The 20,251-nt window shown below is 38.5% G+C and overlaps 2 protein-coding genes across 2 annotated transcripts; both read left to right on the forward strand.

Annotated features, from left to right (window-relative positions):
• Nucleotides 1–201: 201 nt before the first annotated feature.
• Nucleotides 202–4,475, forward strand: LOC122045860 (NAD-dependent malic enzyme 65 kDa isoform, mitochondrial-like). The gene is made up of 7 exons (XM_042606258.1): nucleotides 202–1,289; nucleotides 1,362–1,448; nucleotides 3,041–3,092; nucleotides 3,180–3,251; nucleotides 3,327–3,389; nucleotides 3,925–4,038; nucleotides 4,122–4,475. The coding sequence occupies exons 1-6, from the start codon at nucleotides 1,268–1,270 to the stop codon at nucleotides 3,944–3,946; spliced, it is 318 nt and encodes a 105-aa protein (XP_042462192.1). The 5' UTR covers nucleotides 202–1,267; the 3' UTR covers nucleotides 3,947–4,038; nucleotides 4,122–4,475.
• Nucleotides 4,476–14,120: 9,645 nt separating this feature from the next.
• On the forward strand, nucleotides 14,121–15,454 carry LOC122048341 (inositol-tetrakisphosphate 1-kinase 1-like). The gene is made up of 2 exons (XM_042609923.1): nucleotides 14,121–14,759; nucleotides 15,008–15,454. Exons 1-2 carry the CDS (start codon nucleotides 14,121–14,123, stop codon nucleotides 15,452–15,454), a joined length of 1,086 nt encoding a protein of 361 aa, XP_042465857.1.
• The last annotated feature ends 4,797 nt before the right edge of the window (nucleotides 15,455–20,251 follow it).

Consider the following 20,251-nt stretch of genomic DNA (forward strand, 5'->3'; position numbering starts at 1 on the left):
TATTTAAATTATCCCAATCATAGTTAGGAGTTTATTAAAATTATTAACACAAAGTAATTTAATTAAATCATAACTTATAACTTACCCGCATACCTCGTTTCAGTCGGACAACGAGTTTGACACATTGCCGAGACCGTGCGATGAGTTTGGGCGTCGCGACGAGTTTGGACGCGTCACTGGGCCTAAGCAACGTGTCGAGGCCTATCGCCGGGTCCAGGCGACGCCTCTGGACACGTCGTCGAGCTCGGGTGACTCTTCCGGATGCGTCGCAGGGCCCGGACGATGCATCCGGGCTCGCATGACACATCCGAACTCTTCGTCGTACCCAAGCCATGCATCCGAACATGCCACATTGGCGAAACAACAGCAACGACAACTCCAGGCGCAGCGGTGACGGAAGAAGGTGAGTTACCGCCTAAAGCATTGCCTCAGCCTGAGGCGGTGCGGTTGATGCCCGCCTCCCGCCTAGGCGGCCGCCTCAAGCGCCATTTAGAACACTGTCTGAAAGCAAAGATCCTTAGCTATATATATAATTCTCTGGTCTCCAATATGGATAAAACCCCATGAGTTTATGGCACTACAATAAACACAACAAGATTTGGTAAAAGAATAAAGTTTTGTCATTATATAGCAACCGGTAATATGCCCCAACATTTTCTGATTCCCTAATTCGCATTGCTCTATTAACTAGTTGAAGATGCAGATCATATATGGCACAACACATTATATATTTGACAGTAATGTTATACAACTTAAATAAGATATCAACATTTAACATTGTCCATTCTTTAAACTAATACATGTTACTAGAAAAAAATCCTATATTGAGTAGCATAAAAGTGTAGACAAAAAAGATTCTTTTTGATGATAAAGCTGTTAATGAAAGGTGGATTTTTTTTTTTAGAAAATTTAAAAAGTTTTAAAGAATGAATATTTGTAGAAATGGAGATTTGATTAGTATTTCCTATTTATGTAAGTCTAGGAGATCAAGGGTTAAATTAATTAAGTAATTAGCAACGTTTTGATGATTCAGAAGATGCCTGAGGAATGGAGGAAAATCTATGCGCTTATCTATGTTGCCTTTTCTGTTCTGTTATAGCAAAGCATAATTTAGCATAAATTTGTGTTCTCTGCTCAGATGCATTTTTCAGTATTCTACTAGTACTAATCTGTATAAGATTATCAAGCCCATTTTAATATAATACATTGTACGCAGGTTTTAGAATCCTTCAAGGAGTCATCCTCCACTAGGCCTGCAATCTTTGCTATGTCCAATCCAACAAAAAATGGTTGATTAGTTCATATTGTATATTCTTTGTGCAAGCACTTTATATCTGACTTCATTGTGTTTAATTCAATAGCTGAATGCACTCCGGAAGAAGCCTTTTCAATAGTCGGTGATCATATTGTTTTTGCTAGTGGAAGCCCGTTCCCTGACATCAATCTTGGTATGCCTTGTTTTCAAGTTCTTCCTGTGACCTTCATTAGATATGTACTTATTTTATTTTTTATAAAAGAAAAGATATGCATATGGATACAATTGATACAAGCTTATTACCTCAACAGCTAAAAAGTTTGAATAGTGGATATGCATTCTGTTTTACTCATGCCTACAAAAAGTAAATAGGAACAACTTCTTTCTCATTCTTTTAATATGTATACTATAGACTGTTCTGGTGCACACTTGAACCTAAATTTCTAGAACTGGAATGTCTTTCAGATTGAATTTGTTGGAAGATATTGGTTTCTTTTTTGGTTATATTTAGAGGGAAATCATTTCTCACTGATGGCCAATTTGTGCTATAAACCAATGTCAAATCCAAAAATTTCATTTGGGTTTGATTGCAATTTGGTTTACTTTCTAAACTAAAAACTATCATATATATATATAGCCAATCTAAACAACCAATCTGTTAAGTTGACTGGACAATTGATCCTGGTGCGTATATGTTCTGCCTAGGCGCATCAGTTATGAATTAAGTGCTTTATGTTGGCTGATGTTTAAGTTATGAATTAAGTGCGCAAGCTTTAAACAATTTGATTCTAATCAAACATGAATGTGCATTAGATCCAGCTCGAGCTGAGGTTGTGCATTTAGATGCAAAATGGGGCTTCACACTTCTAGAGTTATAGCTGAACTAAGTTCTGTTCCTTGCTTTGAGAAATAATTGATACAGCTGACTGGGAATTGGACATGCTCTAAAGTCATCTTTTTCTAGTGTGGTTGATCGTTGTCCAGTTTTCCTCAGAAAGTCTCACATTTAACACTGCTGTCTTCAGTCTCCAGATCTAAAAGCACCAAGGCAATCTGATTTTGTATATTTTGTTATTCAAGTGTTCAAGGAATCTTGCGTTGAGACAAATGAAGAAAATTTTGACCAGTTGACTATAATTTTTCTCTTTTAACTGCTTGAACTTTCATTTAGTGTTTTCTTTCAAGCATTATGTGCAAATGATCGAGTTGCTGACTGTATAGACAACACAAAAGTCAGCTACAGCATAGTAGATAATATGCCAATAGGCATTTACACACTCTTGTTGATATTTCTATTCCCTTCACTGTTTATAAGATAGGCTTGATTTTGTGAATAGCTTGAGAAGTAAATGAAATCAAAAGACAAAGGGACAAGTATAAATAGGCTTGATTTTGTCCCGGAACTGCCGTTTCTGGTGACAGGTAATTTATGATTCACTAGTTTATGAGCAGGATAGGAGATGAATTTATGGTTTCAGTCATGGACAACTCATGTTTCCTAGATCTCATATCACCAATAAAGGGCCAATTGGTATACCTTCTCCGATAAGCATGATCAGTTCATTCTTAGGGTTTTCAACAAGGATCATCATGCCATTGTCATAATTTCATAAAGTTTTCATTCATTGATTGTAATGTTCATATTATACTTAAATATGCCCCTTATTCATCATAGTTTAATAGCTTAAGTACCTAGGGACCGACAGATTCTTCAACAAGATTATAATTTTGTTTAATTGGTATACCTTCTCATGATCATAAGATTTGACTTGTTTATTTCTGCAGGAAATGGTATTGGTCACTGTAACCAGGGAAACAATATGTATCTTTTTCCTGGGTCAGTTGAGTTTTGACTTTTTTACTTAAAAGAAAAATAACATCTTATATTAGTTTTCTGTTTCTAACACAACACATTATCTTACAGGATTGGCCTTGGCACTCTTTTGTCTGGAGCGAGGGTTATTTCAGATGGCATGATTCAGGCTGCAGCTGAACGGTAGTCTTCATAACCCGAGATTTCAGTCTTTCTATCGATTATGTTTTTTTTACCATTACCTAACACATTGATCAGTTTGGCTGGATACATGAAAGACGATGAAGTTCTGAACGGAATAATATATCCTTTCATATCCAGGTTTGTACCAAATATTGACTAGTATTTCGAACTCTTTGGCTTGCTTACTAGGGCAGATTGAAAGTAGATAGGGAAGAAGGATAGATAAAAAGTTGTTTACTTGGGATGAGAGAGGGAGATTGGTGAAAGAATATTTTAACCCTACGAGCTCCCAGTCCTCCCTGTTGCCCTCGACATCAGGCTACTCTGGCAGAGCTGTGAGCAGCTCCTTTGCAAGCTGCTTTGGTGCGAGCATTTCCTTCGGGTGCTACTCTGGCATCATGAGCTTGTGTTGAGTGTGTTCATGGAAGGGAAGGCAGGATGAACAAGTGGTAATTGAAGGAGGAGAAATGGTAGATAATTTCGAGGAAGAAAGTTTCTTTCCAATTCTGAAAAGAAGCATTTCCATTTTCCGAACGTCCTATCCTCTGTCACTTTCTTTCCACGCACACAACAATTTATAAATCTTTCTCCCCCACTTTCTTTTTTAGTTTTTCTTTCTTCTCCATTCTTCTCTCCAAGCATTCATCTCTTCGCTCGTGTATGATGGTTGCAGCATAAGGGACATAACCAAGTAGCAGCAGCTGCTGTAGTCAGGGAAGCTGTAGCAGAAGATCGGGCTGAAGGGTACCGCGAAATGGACCCTCGGGAACTTCAAAAGCTCACACCGGTGTGAATCAATCTTCAATTTTGTCATTTGTTATATCTTACTCACGAACTTATCTCCATTGATTATTGCTATTTAAACTCTAGGAAGAAACCATGGCATACGTAAAGAAGAACATGTGGGATCCTGCCTATCCGACTGTGGTTTACAGAAAAGAATGATCCTTTGTTGTTCGCATTGTAACTTCTTGTGCTGAAGGTGAAAAATTAAGAATCAGAAAAGATTCCATAAGATGTGCTAGTAACTGAGCAACTAACGAGTCTGGAGCTGCGCGATCATCAACAGTCTCTATTCATAACGAAACATAATAATTTGAAGAAAATTTCTTTGAATTCCTCTCACGATGAGAGTTAATTTGAGTGCCTAAGAAATTGTCGATTGATGTTGCTATAGCTAGACAGCTAAACCTTTTTGAAAGCACATCATGATATTGAGTGTGATATAACATGAACTTGTGTACTTCGATGTAGAGCCGACACCCTTTCCTTTCAGAGTGCCAAAGGATTTGTCATAAAATGTATCTGAGAATCAATGGAGAAGTAGTGGTTTAGTTTTATCCTAATTTGTTTACCTTAGTGGAGGACCAATGGAAAGGGATGGTCATTGCTACTCGAGAGTGGACATATTTGAGTCGTAAAACATGTCAGCTTGGAGGTTACATTTACCGTTGTGGAGAACTAATAGAGAGAAGAAGAGAGCTTCGGTTGTGGAGAACTAGTAAGTCTGGAGTCGCATGATCATCAACCGTTTCTATTCGTGGCGGCACGTACTTATTTAAAGAAAATTCCTTTGAATAACTCTCACGCATATGAGAGTTTGAGTGCCTAAGAAATTGTCGGTTGATGTTGCTATAGCTAGATTGCTAAACTAATATATTTAGTTTCGAAGAATCAGATATACTTCGTTTCGATTATGATTTTGGACCAATTTCTAATTTAGAACTAAACTAATCTTATTCGTACTCATTTTACTTATATATTTTACTGACTAAAGAAAAAAAATAATTCTATTTTCTTTTTTTTTTAATAAAAAATTGATTAAAATGGTAAAATTGGGGACTCCCTTAGAATTATTTTTTTAAATTTACTTTTCGAAAAATAATAATAATAATTTACTTTCATTCACCCCTTTTAAACTATAAGAATTCATATAACGGTCGATTATATTGTCTATCAAGTCAATAAGTGCACATAGTGCACATGATCCAAAGTACTTCAATTACTTTTCTTAAATAGAAAAATACAATTACTTTTCTTAAATAGAAAAATAGAGAGCCATAAATGGATTATTCTTTCATTATTTTCTTCTTACTAATCGAATGGGTTATAAACATTAATTTTTGCATGTAAATATAGTTTAAGGGTCTATTTTAGTTAATTTATTCTACCATTATTTCCTTCTACTAATCACAAAAGTGAAAATGATAGTTTAAAAAGTTGAATTTGTTTTTTTTTTTGTAATTTATTAATTTGTCGTTCAAAATTTCCTTTTCTTTTTTTATTTATTGTTTAAGAAAATTGCAAAACATATTAGCATATTCCGTTAAATCACAAACTCCTCCGAGAAAATAATATTTTATTATTTTACTTGTTTGGCCTACTCGCGTAAACATGGCTAGATCATCTCCGTCAAATCCCGATCCAACGAACACAACCAACTCCAATTCCAATCACGACTCCATGTGATTTTGAACCACGAGACGCACAATATATTAAATCGAAACTCATTCAGAGATCTTCTATATTGTGCGTCCCATGATTTAATCTGAGTTAAAAGTTATGGTCTCTCAAAATTTATCCAGCATATACGTTGTATCAGCTACGAAACCGTAGCTCTTACAACTATAAATTTAACTTTAAGAGAGCACAACTTTTGATTTAGACTAAACCATTGGACACACTATATCAAGTTAAATTTTTGAAGAGCTTCGATTTGATATATTGTTCGTCACGTAGTTTAATCTAAATCAAAAGTTATAACCTCTCAAAGTTATAACTTGCAATGTTCTAAAAGGCGTTGCTTGGGACCGCCTAGGCGGTGGGCGGCTTCCACCACCTCGCCTTTTGCCAAGATGACGCCAGTAGGCACCGCCGCCTAGGCGCGGAGCATCGGATTTTTTTTTTATAAAAAAAAAGTCTGCCGAATCGATTGACTAATCGATTAAACACTTCTAATCGATTCACATGAATTTCGCGAGAAACAAAAGCCTTCTGAATTGATTGGTCGATTGATTAAACATCTCCAATCAATTGGCTAATCGATTCACATGAGTTTTGCGAGAAACAAAAGACTGTCGAATCGATTGGTCAATCAATTTAACATTGTGAATTAATTGATGAGTTCATATCAATCGACTGTATATTTCGATTTCTGAACTATTTTAAACTTTAAATTTTAGGTTTTCGTTCGCCTAGCAGCAATCGCCTCTTCCTCCAGCCATCTCTTCCTCTTTGAGCAGCCATCACCGCTTCCTCTTTTCAGTTTTCCCTCCCCCCTTCTTCTTGTTCTTCGTCAAATAGTAGCATTTTTACTACCATTGTCTTCTCCAATGGCTGGCCATTCACTCATTCAACCCTAGCTGTTGCCCTAGGCCTAGCTATTGCCTTTATCTCAGCTAATAGCTATCAGCACCTTGTTGAAGCTAGCCAAGGCTACCAACGACGAAGGGAAAACAACCCTAACTGCACGGCCGAAGCGCTTTTTCTTCTTCCAGGTTAGTACCAATATCTTGGGTTTAAGTTGGTTAATAAAATTTAATTGTATATTTATTTGTATGTTATTAGATAAAATCTTGTATGTTATTACTTAGCTTGAATTGATAATTGATTTTTTATTTTTTGAAAGCTTGATAAGTGGTAACCATTGCTTAACAGTTAACAGTTAACAACCTTAACTCAATTTTTTCATGCTTGATAAGTTGCTCAAATGTTTTTTTAAAAAAATTGATCGTTTGATATTGATAATTTTTGACTTGTGTAGTAAAATATCGAGTACTATATCTTTTGAAGTGTTGGTGCAGGGAGCATCAAATGATTGAACCTGTGTTTTGATTATGGTAAAGGGGTTCAAAGTTAAGGTTACTTATGATTGAGCTTGCAGGAAAGTCCTAAGTATTCTTAGGCAAAAGTCCTAGTAGATTCTACGCAGATAAAAAACCCTAGGGGAGGTAACCCTAAGTCCTAGTGGGAGGTAACTCTAGGTAATGGAAAGTTTTAGCTGCGGTTAGATAACGAAGTCCTGGTCCGGGGGATTGGGCGAAGTCTTGGTGGGTCGAGCACTTTAGGCAAAATCCTAGAGTCGAGAACTCTAGGTGAAAATCCTGGGAGTCGTGGACACCAAGTGGAAGACTGAATGGGTCGTGGAGCGGACGTTCAGTAGGAAGTCTTGAAGTCTCGGACGCTGAGCAAAAGTCCAGACAGTTTGGAGGACCAGTTTGGCAAAAGATAATTTCTCCTGAGAGGAGTAGGTGAGACGCGTTCCCCGAAGAGGGAACAGTAGGCGTCGGTTCGACCTAGGGTTTTCAGGAAATCCGAAAATTAGAACTGGATAGTTTGAACGCTGTCAAAATTGATTTCACTTCATATGTTATCTTCCTATTATTATAACTTTATTTTGTAGGAAACTAACATTTTGCAGGTTGAAGCTTTCGGCCTTGATCGGTCGACCGAACCCCCAAACAAAAGGATCAGGTTTCAGCTCGTGACAAGGTTTTTGACCGAGGGATTGGTCGATCAAACAAGGAGGTTCAGTCGACCGAACGATGGATAAACATCGGGTTGATTGGATTAAATAAGTCGAGGATCATCGACGGATCGATCGATCGAACGTTGGGATCGGTCGACCGAACGAAGACTCTTATCTGAGCAGCATCATCTGGATGAAAAGTTGGGGAGATACAGGCAGGATAAGTCGACCAATCAAGGGGATCGGTTGACCGGTCAGCGTCGATTCAAACTTGATCCCGAGATTAGTGGATTTGGATTAGGCTCAACTCGTCTATAAAAGGAGCCCTCGACCAGCACTTCAAAACAATCGTTCAGAACTATCTTCTCATGTGCGTGCTGTTATAAAGATAAGTCTATAAAGCCATAACGCTGCTCCGACGACCAAAAGCTCACATTTCCAACTCTCCAACGTCGTAGGTATAATTGTTCATAGTACTTTAATTACATTGTCATTGTACTTCATCTCTATACTCGAATTTATGAAACTATAGTGATTGCCCAGCGAAAGCACTCTCATGTGCAGGCCTTGGAGTTGGAGTCGCCACATACTCCAAACCAAGTAAATCATGGTGTGTTTGTGATTGCTTGTTGTTTTGTTTCTTTTCCACTGCATCTATTCTATGTTTTCCGAAAAACGACCGTGAAAGACACGAGCGCTATTCACCCCCTCTAGCGTGTCTCGATCCTTCATGAAGCATCTAATTCAATGTCGGAGATTAATGATATCCCTTTGAAGCATAATTCAAATGATGTTGGATGGGAATTTGCGGAGTTGGTGAATCCTAATAATTTGGATAAGTTGAAATGTAAGTTGTGTGGAAAAATTACTAGTGGTGGAATTTATAGGATTAAAAAACATGTTGCCCATATTAAGGGAAATGTTGCCCCGTGTAAGAAGTCTTCGGATGAGGATAAAGTGAAGTGTAAGAATGTCATTGTAGAAGAAAGAATAAAAAAGAAACAAAAGAATATGAATAAAATGGAGGTGAGAGAAGAAGTTGTTTTTGAAGAATATGAGGAAGGGAGTCTAGGGATAACGAGAAACTCACTTACTCTTAGCCCTATAGATCGATTTGCATCTGGCATTGATCCCAAATCTTTATTGAGTGGAAGTAAGAAGACAAAACAACAACAAAATATTATTGATGCACTATGTGAAGCAAAGGGCACACAGTGTTCACCAATATTTAGCTCGATGGGTGTACGAGTCTGGTATTCCTTTTCATTCCATTGACAATGATAACTTCAAGAGGTTTGTGGAAGCGGTTGGTTAATTTGACCCGCGTTATCATCCTCCAACTCAATACCTATTAAGAGAGGTCTTATTGAAGGAAGAGGTAGATAGAACTAAAAGTCTATTAAAGAAGTAAGAAGAATAATGAACTTTGAATGATTGCTCAATTTTGACTGATGCTTGGACTGATCGAAAAAGAAGAAGTATCATGAATTTGTGTGTCAATTGTAAAGAAGGCACAATTTTCCTTCTTCTAGGGCATCAGATGAAGCACACACTAGGAATTATATATTTGAATATATGGACAAGTGCATTGAAGAAGTTGTGCCCCAAAGTGTAGTTCAAGTGGTAACGGACAATGTTTCAAATAATATGACGACAAAAGATTTATTGAAGGAGAGGAGGTCACATATATTTTGGACTTCATGTGCAACTCACACCATGAATCTTATGCTTCAAGGAATTGGGAGTCAACCAAAATTCAAAGGGGTGATTGAGAAGGCAAAGAACTTGACAATCTTTATTTATGCACATCACAAGACATTGTCAATGATGAGAAAGTTTACCAAAAAAGGGACATAGTGAGGTCGGGAGTAATACAATTTGCAACTGCTTTTCTAACTTTATAAGGCTTGATAGAGAAGAAAATTGAACTAAGATCTATGGTTGCTAGTGAAGAATGGAATGCATGCAAACATTCAAAAAGTGTAAAGGGGAAGGCAACACATAATACCATTATGAGTGCCTCTTTTTGGAATGGAGTAAGAAAAGTTTTTGCTTGAAGGTGTTTGACCCTTCCGTTAAGTTGCTTCGTCTTGTTGATGGGAATAAGAAGCCATCTATGGATTTTGTATATGGAGAATTCTTAGAGCGAGAGAGGAGATTAAAGTGACATTCAAAAATCAAGAGTTTCACTATCGTCCGGTTATTGATATTATTCATGAGAAAAGTCATAATCGGGTTGATAGTCCATTACATTTGACGACCTACCTCTTGAATCCTTATTACTCCTTCAATGACCGGAGCATAGGAAGTGAAGAAGTGGTCAGGAATGACTTATTCACTTGTATTGAAACATTCTTTCCCAATGATATTGATAGCCAAAGTGAGGTAGTAAATGTGGAGTTGTTGAAGTATATCAACAAAACGGGGGGATTTGGAATACCATTGGCTATAATTGGATGCACAAAAAATGATGAGAAATACGATTCGGGTAAGAACTAAGTGCTTACATTATTTTATTACTTGTTTGTTGTTTCTTGATTTTGCTTATTATTATTATTTGATTTTCTTTTATTTAGTTGGATGTGGCAACTTTTTGGATATGGTGCACCTAAATTGCAAAAGATGGCTAAAAAGATCCTTTCTTTAACTACAAGTTTTTTCGATTATGAGAGAAATTGGAGTACTTTTGAGGTGGTAAGCACTTAATTGGTAATTGCTTATTGACTTAATAATTAATATATTTATTTAATGTAGATCCATACAAAGAAAAGAAATAGACTAGATACCAAAAGGTTGAACAATTTAGTCTATATTCAATTTAAAACCAAGATTATAAACAAAAAGGGAAGACAAGAAGAAAAAAGAGTAGATGTGCTACTTGCTAGTGAAGCAACTATGACACAAGGATGGATTGTTGATGGTGGAGATGAAGATGTTGAGACAAATATTAAAAATGTCAGAGAACTTCACGAAGAAGAATTTGTATCGGATGAAGAAGATGAAGATGATGCCATGGATTTTGAGTTTGAATCCGATACAGAGGAAGTGTTGGAGAAATATGGAGATGAACTAGAAGAAGAATTAGGGATATAAGTTATTTTGTGGATTGTGAGAAAACTTTCTCTATTTTGTATGTCTTATAGTTTCAGACTTTCAGTTTATACTTTGGTCTTGTAGTTTGTACTTTGTTATTTTGATATTTCTATTTCCATTTATCTATTGGGATTATTATGTATCAGTTTCAGGATTATATGCATTGTCACAGAATCCTACTGAATGATCAACTAATCGATTCAGCAAGATTCTGCGACTAACAAAACCTTGCCAAATTGATCAGTTGATCGATTCGTTATGTTGAATCGATTAACCGATTGATTCGGAAGGATTCTGCGATTCTGCAACAAACATAACCCTTCCGAATCGATCAGTTGATCGATTCGGAGTGTTGAATCGATCAGCTGATCTATTCGACACGATTCTGTTTGTCGGGAAAACCCAACCTGATCGATCAGCTGATTGATCTGAAAAGGTTTTCTCGAAAAAAAAATTCATCTAGGCGCCCAGGCGCTAGGCGGCGGGCAATCGCTCGCCTACCGCCTAGCACATTTTTTAACACTGATAACTTGTAATTGTAGTAGCTACAATTTCGTAGTTGTTACAATGTGTTGATGCGTCCGGTAGTTCAACTTGAATCAAAAGTTATGACCTCTCAAAGTTATAACTTGTAATTATAGTAGCTATGATTTCGTAGATACTACTATGTATTGCTGGTTTCTTAAGATCAGCAACACGAAGAGTTTATGGTCTTCTGAAGATCAGTAATACAATATCATTGACTTAAATTTTGATAGTCCATAACTTTTAACTGAGATTGAACCACAGGACGCACAATATATCAAATCGAAACTCATTTGTAGATCTTCGATTTGATATATTATGCGTCCTATGATTATTCAAATCAAAAGTTATGACATTTCAAAATTTATTCAACATACACATTGCAGCTATAAAATTGTAGTTTTTACAATTACAAGTTTAACTTTAAGAGGTCATAACTTTTAATTAAGATTAAACCATTGGATGCACAATATATCAAATCGAAGATCTTTGAATGAACTTTGATTTGATATATTATGTGTTCTGTAGTTCAACCCTATTCAAAAGTTATGACTTCTCAAAATTATAACTCGTAGTTGTAGTAGTTACAATTTCATAGCTACTACAATGTGTTGTTGGTTTCTTATGATTAACAACATGAAGAGTTTCTAATCTTCTGAAGATCATCAACATATTATTGCTAGATGTTAATTTGCTTATGAGAAATTAATTGTTTTCCTTGTTATAAATATCATAATAGATAAACTTTTGTAAAGTTACATAAATTTAAGATAAGTGGAATTTATTATTTTATCGCTTAAATTACCGATATTTCATACTCAGGAAGAACTAGTGACATGGACCTAATAGTGTAAATTTAGTATGCATAATATTAAGTAAGCTTGATCAAATATATACATTATACATAGTCTTATTTTTTTCTCTAAAGAAATCTAATCTCCCATCCATCCTCCTCCATCTCCGATTCGAAGAGTTTCTTCCATCGTCATCTGCCTTGACATTTCATCAAACAAATACCGATAAAAAAAATAAAACCACCTTAAAACACACAAAGTTCAGATCTTTAATTCGAAATCAAAAACTTACTTCGCCACCGGGGATGCACCAACACTCTTGTGATGAGAGTCACCCTCCAACGAAGAATCGATAAAGTCAGTCTCATCTTTCGAAAGTGCTAATTTTCCTCCTCTCATGATCAACTTCTCCAACTCATTGGGCTTTATCTCTAATAATAACAAGAAACTTAAAAAAGAGACCAAATGTTGAAAATATAAAAAACGTTATGCAACGGCGTGGAGATCATGAAAAGAGAGTGAATGAAGTTGGGATGAAATGATGAGAAAATATCATCTCCAGTGCCCCTTTTAAAATCGACGGTGTTGACTATCATCGTCGACTTGCCATGTCTATTTATGCTGCTGGGCGAAGGCCAAGCAACGATGACCGACAACTGCCGTTGGTGCTCCGACTATAAAGGAAACGGAGATGAAAGAGGAGGATTGGGAAATTAGATTTTTTTGAAAAAAAAATAAAATAAAAAGTAAGAAGGGTATTAGAGGAAAAAAAATTGGGAAGAGTACTTAATTTGATCAATTTCAAAATGGATATCTTTTGGATAATATTCAAGATCAGATACGTGGTTTGGTAAATCATCTTAACTTTTCCATGTAAGTATAGCTTTAGAGCTTATTTTATTTAAATTATTCTTCCATTATTTCCTTTAATCACAAAAGTGAACATGGTCGTTTAAAAAGTTGAATTTGTATTTATTTTTTGTAATTTATTTGTCGTCCAAAATTATTTTCCCCCCCTATTTATTTATTAAGAAAATTGCAAAAAATATTAGCATATTCCATTAAATCACAAACTACTCTTTCAAATAAATAAGAGAAAATAATATTTTATTATTTTGCTTTTTTTCCCTCTCACGGAAACGTGGCTCGATCATATCTGTCGAATCTCGATCAACGGACACAAAAACTCCTATTCCAGTCACCGCTCCATGCTCCATGTGGTTTCGTTTCACTGATCGCCGTGTTTACCACCGCGTGAAACGACGACCGCAAGTGATGTCACTCCCGACACCCTTCCGCTTCGGCTATAAATTGCTTCTCTCGTGTCGCCGTTCGCGAACGCTCCGTCGATTGTGTCAGTCGTCTTCTCTACGTTTGCATAGCGATCGGAAAAGGTATAAACCCTCGAATCTTTTCTTGTTTTCAAGAGTTTTCATCTGCGATTTTCGTCGAGCAACATTGGATCGATCGTTGGTTGATTCTTCGATAATGCAGCTTGCTTCGCTTTCAGTCATCTTCTCTGCGTTTGCATAGCAATCTCCTCCGCAGCCCCCGCCGCCGTCTCCTTCCTCCCGATCACCGCCTGCCCTCCGCCTCCACCTCCACCTCCCCTGCGACCGCCGCCCCCGCCGTCCTGCATTCCCCCCCCCCCATCCCTCCGCCCGCGGACGAGAACAGCGCCAAGGGTTCACGGAGGAAGTCCGAATCTTCTCTGCGTTTGCATAGCAATCGGAAAATGTATGAATCCCCGAATCTTTTCTTGCTTTCAAGAGTTTTCATCTGTGATTTCCGTCGAGCAACATTGGATCGAGCGGTGGTTGATTCTTGCTTTCAAGAGTTTTCATCTGTGATTTCCGTCGAGCAACATTGGATCGAGCGGTGGTTGATTCTTCTTTGTAATTCGATAATGCAGCTAATTAATTGCTTCGCTTGCGATCGGGGATCGAGGTGGGGGTTTGCCTCCCTGTTTCTTTGGATCTCGATCTAGCCATGGCGGAGCCTTCCGATCGTCGGTTCTTGGTGGGCTACGCGCTCTTGCCCGAGAAGGAGCAGAGCTTCATCCGGCCCTCTCTCGTGACCACAGCTCGTGACCGCGGCATTGATCTCGTCCGCATCGACTCCTTGCGGCCCCTCATCGAGCAGGGCCCCTTCGACTGCGTGATCCACAAGCGCCAAGACGAAAAATGGAGGCTCCAGCTCATCGATTTCAGAGCCAAGAACCCCAGCATACCCATCGTCGACCAAACCCTCCACAATATCGATCTCCTCCTCAACCGCATTACCATGCGGGAGTTCGTCTCCAAGATCAATATACATCCTGGAACAGAGACCTTCGGGGTCCCAAAGCAGATGGTGATCTACCACCAGAACAATGTCTTGCACAATTACTATGAGAAGATCGAGTCCTGCCTCGGGTTCCCCATCATCGTCAAGCCCGTCCGCTGCAACACAAGCAATAAGTCACACAGGATGACCTCTCGCCTTGGTACTATCCTTTCCATGCCATGGCTCCAATTTCCCATGGTTCTACAGCAGTTCGTCAATCATGGCGGGGTCGTTTTCAAAGTCTACGTCGCAGGAAATTACGTGCAGTGCGTGAAAAGAAAGTCCCTCAAGTTGCAAAGGCGGGTCCCGCCGCCCAGCGGCCCCCTCACCCCTGTCCCACGAGTATGAGAGGGAGTAAATCACGGTGAATACGGGCCCGGCGATGACATGGCGGTCGAAGGTGTTTAGCACGGACAGATATTGATGTTATCGCAATTGCTGCCGCAGACCTTCGACCTCCCGACCCATGTTGCAAGAATACCATGTCATAACCGGTTGATCCAGCCCGTGGGGTCGTTTTCAAAGTCTACGTCGCAGGAAATTACGTGCAGTGCGTGAAAAGAAAGTCCCTCAAGGATATACGCGGCGATGATCTCTTTCCCTTTACTTACTCTCGTGTACCCCCTGGACCCTATCAGAACCCTGAAGACGTCGAATATGCTGAAAATCTTGAAGCGGCAGAGCTTCCTTCATCGAGCTGTCAGAACCCTGAAGACGTCGATGACGAAGATGTAGAAGCAGCAGAGCTGCCTCCACAGAGCTTTCTGGAGAAGATAGCAAGGGGCTTGCGGCAGGCTACGGGATTGCGACTCTTCAACTTCGACATGATAAGGGATGCGGATGCCCGCGACCATTACTTCATCATCGACATTAATTACTTCCCCGGCTACTCCAAGATGCCTGGTTATGAAGAATTTGTAACCAACTTTTTATGGGACATGGTTCATGAGAAAGGGGAATCTGATGCTGGCAGTTCTTCTTTCTCCGCCACGGACTGATGGGACGGATCCACGGTGGTTTGTTTCTCCAATCTTCTTTTCTCGTAAACTCTAATAATGTTCTTCGTTTCAGAATGCACATTCTTTCTTTTAGCTAATTCTTCGTTTCAGATTGTTGGACTTGAATTTTTCAGTCAGAATTCCATTCCTTTTATCGCCCTTTTCTGTTGAGTTTTTTAATTTTCTTCTTCAATATTTTTATGTTTGTTATTTAAAAATGTTAGTAAAAGTAGCTAACATAAAAGAGCGATCCTCTCCAATGAGACGTTAATCAGTAAGATGCAACTAAATGCTTACTGATGTACCGCCACCTGGCGTTTATGCGAATCTGAGGCGAGCGTCCAATATTAAAAGATATGTTGGAGGAGATCCCACTGTCCTCTTTGTATGCAATAACTGTGTTTAGCTTGCGCCGGTCATTCGAGAGATCTCTCGAGAAGCGCAGGCAGACAAGCAGGCGGGAGGAATGCAGTACCGCAGCGGCGGCGATGGCAGGGGAGGTGGAGGCGGAGGGCAGGCGGTGATCGGGAGGAAGGAGACGGCGGCGGGGGCTAACGCTGGACTGAACGGGGATCCGCCGCCCCCTTTCCCGTTTAAAAAGAATTATTAATTTTGTAATAGGCGGGAGGGATCTCCGGCCTAAAATCAATTATTTTTAAATTTAAAATTATTAATTTTGACGCCCTTTTTTAATTTCTCAATAGGCCCCATTTCATTTATTGTCCAAAAAGAATTAATTCATTTTTATTTTATTTTATTTTATTTTTTAATCAGGCGTCATTTCGTGTCTCTGCTCTGCTATTAATTCTATCAAACGAAGAAAGAGAACCATGATCATCAAACAATCTCAAGATCAATCCAATTTCTCTCCCTTTGCAATAAAGGTAAATCACAATCAAACTCCACTGGATTCTGCATTCTGAAACTGTTTCTCCGCGATTTGTTCTTCCAAGGAATCCAGCGACGAGAAGATGAAGAAGAAGGCTCACTGGAGATTGAAGAACTTTTGGAACACGCCAAGAAGAAGGAGATCTCGAGATTTAGATCAAAAGCACGAACAAATTGATGCCCAATCTCCTCGGCGTTGCGGTGCTGATCTACTGGAAATTCCTCCTTTCATAACCTTGTTGGCTGTTGCTTTGATTGCTGGACATCCAAGGAACTGCCCAACGAATATAATCGTCCGACCAAGTAATTACTCATGGCATCCACTATCAAATCCACATCATCTGCTTCTAATGCAACATGGTCAGAGTCTAACAAGATAAATTATAAGGCATGGTCTTGTGAGAACAGCCGATTTGCAAAGAACAAATTAACCCACCTCCAACTTCCACCATCTCCCTTGAGTTGTGCTGCACCGATTGAGTTCCTACGGGGATAGCCTGACCCTGTTGACCCTGTTGACCTTGCTGCTCTGGATCAGAGAGCTGAGCTTGCATTGCATTTGGAGCCATTGTTTGTGTTTCGGCCAAATACCGTGGATGGTCAAACCAATCATTCAATGAACTAGCTGACACATACTTCTCCTCTGATGCCTTTGATGAAGAGGAAGGACGAATATGAGAGACACTCGAAGAGAGAGTTAGACTAGCTGAAGGATAGATCTCAAGGCCACTCAACACTAAGTTAGGATTTGTTTGAGGTGATATGCAAGAAAAAGATGGAAAAGAAAGAACCTAGTCTAGGGTTTTCAAAATCGAGAATCCCCTTGTTTTTTTTTCCTTTGTGAATGTCTATTTAGTTGTTAGGAGAGCCTCTCCACGTTGCATATTCTGTTGCAATTGTCCTCGTACAAGCCGATGAGGGAATCGGATCTAACAGATGTTAGTTGTCTTTCCTTTAACAAAATGATACGTAATCATAGGAGAGCACCTAGAAGACTAATTTTGATAACCTAATAATTACATTTCCATTCAACCGGCACCACGTACCTTGGAATATTCATAGAGAAATAATCCTAACGATGAGGGTGTTGCACTACTCTTCACATGATTTAAGCAAACCATGGCAGGTGTAGATTGGATTTGAGGATGTGGAGATGAGGAGATGAAGCTATTTCAAAGTGGCCTTAAAAGTAGATGAAGTTGGGACCTGAAGCCGAGCCAGAATGTTGGGATCTGAGGCTAAGATAGAATTATGGAAGATGTCGGTAGCTGAGGCCGATCCAAAATGTCGGGATCTAAAATTGAGATAAATCACGAAGGATGCATGTTAGCAACTGATGCCAAACTAGGATGTCGAGATCTGGGACTAATATTAAATCATGGAGGATATTTGGATATGAGATTGAGATAAAATCATGAAGAATGTTGGCAGTTGAGGCCGAGCAAGGATGCGGGAATCTAGGACTGAGTGTATTAGAATGATATTCAAAAACAATATTCAATCAAGCTTGGGTTTTTTTGGGGATGAGCACATGCGGCCAGGTGAGTTAGGTCCAAGGGCATAGCTACATGAGGTTAGGGCGGTGACCGTCCCCCCCAAAAAATTTGAGAAAAAAAATCCATACACAGAAAAAAAATCTAATTATAAAATTTAAACTTTCTACACTTTTTCATAAAATCCCATTAAAACCCCCCATTTTTTATTTTCTCTCCCGTCTCACCTTTTTTTCCCTTCTCTCCCTCTCATTCCCCCTCTCCCTGTTTTATTTTTCTCCACCACCGTGTTTTATTTTTTTTTCTCTCTCTTGCGTTTTTCTTTTCCACCTCTCTCGCTCATTTTTCCTTTCTCTTCCCTTTTTTTCCTCAGATTTTTTTTTCTTTTAATCCCCTCCTTATTTTTCTTCAACTCTAATTTATCCTCAAAATCCTTCTCCACACGTCACTACGACCCACATCATTATCACCGCACGCTATTGCTACCAGTGCCACTGTCAATGTAGTTTGCTGGCAACGACACCGTCATCACTTTGCTTACACTCCATAGCAAACACCTTTTATTGAGGTAAAAATTTTTTACTTGATGTCTTTCGATTATGTATTTAAGTGTTGAAAAATATATAATTTTAATTTTTCATATATTCATATTTTTATTTGTTAGTTATGTTATTTGTTAGCTATCAATTTGTTTATTAATTATTTTTAAATTGTTAAAAAAAGATAGTCATTAAATTAAATGATTATATTTCTAAAATATTATGCTAATGATTAATTAGGTAAAATAATAATGTTAAGGTATTTTAAGAATATGCGACATGAATCTATTTCAAACAATGCATCTACCCCTCCAATACCTCCTCCTCCTTTGTCTCCTTCATCATTTCTTGATGTTGACTCGAATGAGTATCTTAGTGATCTAAGCTAAGAAGGAATATTCTCGATTATAATGTGAATGAAAGGGAGATTGTTATAAACTTTATTTTATTAGGTTACTAGTTAGGATAATTATTTAGATCGGAATAGAAGTCTCATATGTAAAAATGCTAAATATTATGAGAAAATAAAATCACAAATGATTCTTAGACTTTAAGTAATAGATAAGCTCTGGAGATTGACGGATTATTTTTCAACTAGAACCAAGGGATAAAATCAAAATTTGCTAATTTAAATTAATTTTTACCTCCTTAAATTTGAAATTTATGCTTTTGGATGGTAAAAATTGATCTACACTAATATTTGCTACTGATTGCCCCCGAGGCAAGGTTGAATTGGCCACTCCGGGGCAGAACGTGCTACAATGGGCAGGGATTGATTCTCGACAAGGTCGAACAAGCAATCCTCCTCTGCAGTGTCCAACTATATCTTCTCGATTTATCTTCTCACAGATGGTCATGGGATCGACCATGTGAGGTCGCTCGGGTGGCGGATTCCACCTTTTGCTACAATTGGCTATGCCACTGGTTAGGTCCAAGTCCCTCCTTGGATGAGTCTAGATCCCCATTCATTTCCACCTTATCTTGACTTTGACAGACAACTCAGCATGACTCCTGACCCACAGGATATGTGGGGGCCATAGAAAATCGTCACATCATAAATCTCGCCTTCGAGTCTAGTCGAAAGAAGCATTGTAGGATTGTAAAGCACGCTAGAAGGGGAGGGGTGAATAGTGTGAATCACTTTTTTATTTTTTTTGTAAAATGATCTAGAAAATGTAGCAAAAAATACAATAAAGAAAAACAATCACTAACACTTTTTGTTTTTACTTAGTTCGAAGTCTTTGACGACTTCTACTCCAAGGATTGCACTCGTTGAGTGCTTTCATTGGGCGATCCAAAAATCTCTCGAATGATTACAAATAATAATTGAATGTGTAATTAAAAGCAACAATTATACTGATGATTTAGAAGAAGAAGCTTAGGCGGTTTCGTCAGAGCAGTGTATCGACGTCGTGGAGAGCTTTACGGAATAGCGCACAAGTACAAAAGTTGTTTGGAATGATATGTTTAAGCTACAGGTCAAGACTTTTTTTACAGCCTTTTCTGTTGGTGTGGTTAGTGTTAGGACCTTCGGATAGCGGCTAGAGAGGGGGGGTGTGAATAGCCGACCCCAAATTCGCGTTTCTTTCTATAAATCAAGTTAGCGCAGCGGAAAAATAACAACAGAAACGTAAATGGAGAAATCAAACCTCAAGCACAGCGATGTAACGAGGTTCAGAGATGATACTCCTACTCCTCGGCGTGTCCGTAAGGTGGACGATTCCTCTCAATCCGTCGGTGGATGAGACCCCGGAAAACCGGCTAATAAACACTCCTTCTGGGTGGAGAAACCTCGCCACAATCTCTTGCAACAGCAAGATAGGAGTACAAGAAAGAAAGCAAGAAACAAAAAGCAATACGAATGTAAAAACACTTTG

This window comes from Zingiber officinale, chromosome 2B (genome assembly GCF_018446385.1).
Source record: "Zingiber officinale cultivar Zhangliang chromosome 2B, Zo_v1.1, whole genome shotgun sequence".
Lineage (NCBI taxonomy): Eukaryota > Viridiplantae > Streptophyta > Magnoliopsida > Zingiberales > Zingiberaceae > Zingiber > Zingiber officinale.